A 6,000-nucleotide genomic window follows, 5' to 3' on the forward strand; every position below is an offset into this window, starting at 1 on the left:
ACACCAAAACAATTAAGGTAGTTCTGCGGCAATCCAAATTCTATGGTGATGGTTTTCTCCACACAGACTTTATAATTTACCAAATATATATTATAAAAATATGATAGGATAATTAAAAAACATTGCCCATTATAAAACTTTAATAGTTTTACCACTTGCGGCCTTTGCCTTTTTTCTTTTGCTGTTGTTTCCTTTGCCATGCACTTTCACTCGACTTGACTTCAACGCGTGGACTTTTGGCAGCAGTTGCTACACTTGGTGTCTGTTTACTCATATCACTGAAATTTATATTTCTCATTAATAGTAGTAAATTATTTATATAAATATTTCAGCCTTAATCTGACAGATAATATTATTGACCTACCCTCAAAAAACAAATATCTATCGCAGGTCTTAAAAGAAATGTACTTACTACTGATCAACAGCGTTGGTAGTCATCCCTTGACTGCCCTTGATGACGTCACGTCGAATACCACGTCGTTTTCGATAAGCTGTACGCTCGTACTTGGGCAACCACCTGAAGAGTATTTTAAATTTTTGGTAAATACTAGTTCAAAGAAGACTAATGTGGTATAAACAATTCTTTAGAATTCGATGTAAATTTGATCTATGACAAAATAATATCAAATTTATTTTGCGGACGATATCGTTTTAAATCATTCACACAGAGACATAGTTCTCATTTGAAAATTGTTTTTCGCTAATCGTAATCATAGGAAAACGTACAAGAAATATTAAGTACAGATACCGGCAAACAATTTGAACAAATGTCTTTGCCTGCGCAGAAGCGATTTTTAATTATTACTAGGAAGGGGGCGGCGGGAGAGCGACATGTCGTACGCGTGATTTGTAAATCAGTTGACGTTGTTTCCCGCGCTGCACAAACTTTCCCCCACTCCCTTGTTTATTGCTCCAGAAGTTAGCCGGTATCGGTAGGTTTTTAAATGAAAATATGACTTTGCCACGTGACAATTGTCAACAGTTAAATGTCAACACGTTTCAAAATGTAGCGCAAGCAAATTTTTGTAAGTTTAATTACGTTTTAGTTTAATATTGATAGAATTTACTCTATTCACATTTGCTGGAAATAACATTTTTACCTTTCTGGGTCAGGAGGTCTTGAAAGATCAGCGGAGGGTGGAAGTTTTGTCTTACGCTTTCGTTTGGCTTTCTTCTTTTGGCCTAACTCCGAACCTGGCGTTCTGGAAAACAAAAATAATGTTTAAAAGATTCAACTGAACTGAAAATCAATGTTACAACTCAAAAACTACTGAATCAAAACTTGGAATATAATCAAGAATTACTAAGATTTCGAGAAATTACAATAATGAATACTCCTAAATCTACTATTTGAAATTGGTTAAGAAGAAGTACAGAAGATAATACATGGATATATCATTAGAATTAAGAACTATTATATCAAAGTTAATTAAAGGATTAATCGTAAAAATTTAAGTATATAATTGGAATAATTGTACGTTGCGAAATATCACATTTTAATAAATTAAAAAACATACCCAGGGGACTGTTCCTGTTTACTTTGGACAGTTTTCTTGACGATCTTAGCACCCATCATCCATTTGGAAGACTCCAGCGCATCTATATCAATATTGCCCTGACAATGAATACGAAAGTTATAAAGTGCTCGCAATCTATATATGTAATTTATGATCTTGGTCACAGATTTTTGTCTAAGGCAAGGTTTGTGATGGGTTTGAGTAAGTTATAATTAATGTAATTAGAATAAATAAATAATGAATACTTTATTTATGACTAAAATAAGTTATACTCTACAGCCACAGAGTAGAAAAAGAGGTTACATTATGGGTGTTCTGATTTTACAAGATATGGAATTCAAATATGACATTTAACGGTTTCACACACATATCACTCCAAAAGGTTATAATTTACCCACTAACGCCAAAACATTTAGTATATGAGTGACATTACTTTCCTAGTGACAGTTACTATAATAATCCGTTTCGGTTACCATGGTTACTAAATAAATAAAATACATTAAATGTTCCTACAACAAAATGTGTCAAAAAACGCATTCTAAATAAATAATATTTTAATTAAAAATATATCGGAACATACATACAATAACCGCCACCGAACCTAACTCGCGAGTTACTTTATATTATTATTAAGTAGATAACAATTAAAAGAGTTATATTTATTGTTACATTATTAATAAATTATATAATTACATTCAAAATATTATATAAAATACGCAATTTAATTCTACTTACCTCTAACTTAGTAATGGGCGGTAGGTTTGCAGCAAGTTTTCTCGCCCTTTCCGGTTCGTGTATAAGCGCCTTGACCAGCCTAGCTAGAGTACGCTTATCACCTGGCGCCGCTCGCACGAGCGTCTCGTGCGCCTGCGCAGCCGCGGTTGCATTGCCGGCGCGTGAGTGGGCCTCAGCTGCCGCCCGCCATACGTTGCGGAGGGCTTTCACTTTCTGAATGAATTATTTAATCGATAAACTAGAGTTTGTCTCTTTATGTCAAGTTCTGTTTATGATGCAGAAAGATATATAACTTGAGTCAAAATGTCAGTTGAAGTTTACTGACATTCAAATTGTAGTAGAAATTGTCTATTGAACTTTAAAATTTATAGAATATCGAAGGCTTTTTAAATATAGAAGACAATATTTGTCAACAAGGAAAGTTTTTAAATTCATAAGAAATCTTTTCGCACCATCATCTTTTTTTAAAATTTCCTTACCTCGTCATCATTCTTATAGTGTTCATAGACTTCAGTGAAGAGCTTGGAAGCCTTCTCATAATCGTTGTCAGCTGTGAGCAAAGTACAGAGCACACCAATAACAGCAGGACGAAATTTGAAGGCACTTTCTTCTAATAACTTGACAGCTGCTTTGCGGTCACCCTAATAATTTAAATATAATTCATTTTATTACTATGAATAATTAATTAATATGTATGATTCATAATACATTAAAAATGTATTAAATTAGGTTTGCAATACCTGAGCTAACAAAACTTGAGCGGCTGCCAAAGTGAGGGTATCTCCATACTTCAGTAACAAATTCAATGCTTGTTGAATCTTTCCATCCTTGACCAATGACGAGGCCTCAATGAGTATAGCTCTTTTCTCTTCATTAAACTCACGGGTTAGTTTAACACAACATTGCTTGCAGAAGTCCGGCTGTAAGATATTTTTATTATACATTAACATATTCATAAATATTGAAGTAAAACAATAATTAAAAATGCCTAATGTATTACAAATATACAAAGTAAAATTGTCTATGACTATCTCCATAGTTTAAGCATTTGATGTATAATCTGGAAGATCGGTGTTTGATTTCCCTGGAAAGGGTTGGCATAGGTTAATCAATTTTCTCCAGAATAACTATAAAAAGTAGATGACTTATAGCACATACATCAAATTCTTTTGCATATATGTAATTATATATTTAAAAATTGGACTTCATTTAATACATTCGCAATAGCATAAAACATATATATGATTGCAAATGAGCAAATGCGTAGCCGGCCTTTAGAACAATAGAAGTACATCTTTTCATTAGTTAAATAAAGGTAAATTAGGATTTTTAAAAAAATAATTACATTCATAATTATCACTATGAAATTTTGCTACTTTTCAAGTTACTTACTTTACTTATTTTTATATTACGATATGTAACTTAGTTTTACGATTACATAAAATTAATTACCTGATTAGAATAAATAGCCAAAATCGCTTGATTATAGACGATCTTAGCTCGTTGTCTAGAGTTAAGTTTGTGCTCCAAGCCTTCTTGAGTTGCCGCCTTCATTCGCTTACGAGAATCAAATACATTGGAGTCCCTGTAATATGTTTTAAAAATGTTCAAAAATACTAAATCAAACATTGAACCCTGAGGTTATGTATTTAACCACTACCACAATTGTATGGGGAAGATAATTTCTATTAAAACCATCACATGAGTGACCCCAAAATAAACTTTAAAAATTATGAATAAAATAGTAACAAAACTGTGTATGACCCCTAAAACATTTGAAAACCCTTTACAAAAATCTTTGGAATGTTATTTCGGTCAAGTAAAAGTTTGGTAATTAAAGAAAACTAACCGATTGATAACCACCAAGTTGTTACTAGCTATGGCAACAAGTGCCTGATCACTTGGTTTCTCCTTAAGAACATTCTGGTAGATGGTGGCAGCTTCCTTCTCTTTACCGCTTTGTTGAAGGCAGTATGCTTGTTGGACTCTGAAATACGTAATTAATATAAAAAACTTTTTAACATCTTAATTTTTTTTTGCAATGAATGAATTTTAATTTAAGTTATTTGAAATTTATAACTAAGTTTTTATTTAATTTCTTAACATTTTACAAAAATTCCTAAAATTTAAGAGATTTCCATTACTAAATTATTATCATATCATTACACTTACCTAATAATGGCGGCTTCTTCTTTAGCCTCTTCTTCAGTACCACCATCTTCAAGAACACTTTCCGAGCAGGCTTGCTCAGCCTTTTTCAGTACAGGTAATGATTCATTGTACTTTCCCCGCATTGCCAGTGTTGTGCCCACATTATATGAGAGCTCATATGTTGTCTCCTCAAATTGTGGAAGATCAGCATTCTGCAGATTGAGTGAAATAACAAATTAAAAACTATCAGTACATTATTTATATAGAAGTAAGTACATTTTCAAAGGCTATATAATATTTTCTAAATAACAGTGTTAAATTATGTATAATATTGAATTAATATTTTCATTACTTACGGGATTAATTGCACCCAAATTTGCAACAACAGCTGACATATTGGCCTTTCTTTCATCTTCATAATCATCAGTGGTATTCTTAACTATATCTCTATAAAGATTGTAACAGTCTTGGTACTGTTCAAGGCGATACAATATTTGAGCCCTATTGAAAAATGATTATTAGTTAGCATTTTATATAGATAAAATTTGCATTGGTCTATTAGCTAGGCACATCACTCTCAACTTTGTTGGTAGTATTTAGTAATCCTAGCTGAGCAGAAATTCATTTTTAACTATATGCATGGAATTAATACTGCTTATAGGGTGACAAAACTATGTGAGGAAATCAAGGGGTTACACCGTAAAGAACCAAAAGTCAACACAATAATTGTTACCTCAGTTCCTTAAGAGCTGGTGTTAGCTCTGGAGCACTATCAACTGTTTGTAATGCATCTTTAGGCAGATTAAGTCTGTATTGAGCATATGCCTTCTCAAATTGTAAGTCAGCCGCCAGCGCTGCATGTTTTGTGTTGTTTAGGTGCACTAAGGCTTCCTTAAAGTTATGAAGTTGTATATAACAAACTATTTTACAGTGAAATGCTTTCTGCTCTGTTGGTGCAATTTGCAGAACTGGAAATTAAAAATGAGAAGTTAAGAATTTTAAACAGAATAGACATCAATTTATTTAACTTCTATTCTGTGAAGGAAGCTTTATATAATTTAATGCTCGTTATGGTTTCTTAGATTAAAGTTAAAATTATTAAGAAATTTTAAATATTGACCAAGAATGTCCTAATCTGATATTGGGTGAACACATATAAGTTGGGTGTTATTATTTTGTCGGAGATTATGTGTGATAGAACTTACTTTTTCCTGCAGCTTTTAATGCTCTTTCATAGTCACTACTTTGACAAAATTTATTTAATTCAATATAAGCCTGAACAAGGTTACTTTCCTTGTTGGCAGACATTTTTTGACAAGCTGGCAGTACTTGACAAACTTGTATTTCTAAAAAGTAAAACGTCATCGCTTTAAACTGAACGTTTCGAAATTGCCAAGTTTCAATTTGTGATGAATATTTATGGTGTATATTAATAAGTGTTGCTTAACAATTTAGAAGAAATGTAATAATTCTTGTCTAACAAAAATAATTATTTAATTACTGTTTATACATAATTTTATATAGCAAAGACACCGCGATTTAATTAGAAGTTAAACAAATAGATGACGCTAAATTTAAAATAAATCTGATTTTTAGT

General features: G+C 32.0%; 1 protein-coding gene across 1 annotated transcript; it reads right to left on the reverse strand.

Annotated features, from left to right (window-relative positions):
- Nucleotides 1–125: 125 nt before the first annotated feature.
- LOC123712398 (signal recognition particle subunit SRP72) lies at nt 126–5,738 on the reverse strand. The gene is made up of 13 exons (XM_045665463.1): nt 5,609–5,738; nt 5,137–5,371; nt 4,760–4,904; nt 4,425–4,615; nt 4,102–4,239; nt 3,705–3,837; nt 2,993–3,172; nt 2,732–2,893; nt 2,253–2,465; nt 1,518–1,615; nt 1,101–1,202; nt 413–517; nt 126–278 (listed from the first exon to the last, which is right to left on the reverse strand). The coding sequence occupies exons 1-13, from the start codon at nt 5,709–5,711 to the stop codon at nt 149–151; spliced, it is 1,935 nt and encodes a 644-aa protein (XP_045521419.1). The 5' UTR covers nt 5,712–5,738; the 3' UTR covers nt 126–148.
- Between the last annotated feature and the right edge of the window lie 262 nt (nt 5,739–6,000).

The sequence above is a fragment of the Pieris brassicae genome, chromosome 7 (assembly GCF_905147105.1).
Source record: "Pieris brassicae chromosome 7, ilPieBrab1.1, whole genome shotgun sequence".
Classification (NCBI taxonomy): Eukaryota; Metazoa; Arthropoda; class Insecta; order Lepidoptera; family Pieridae; genus Pieris; species Pieris brassicae.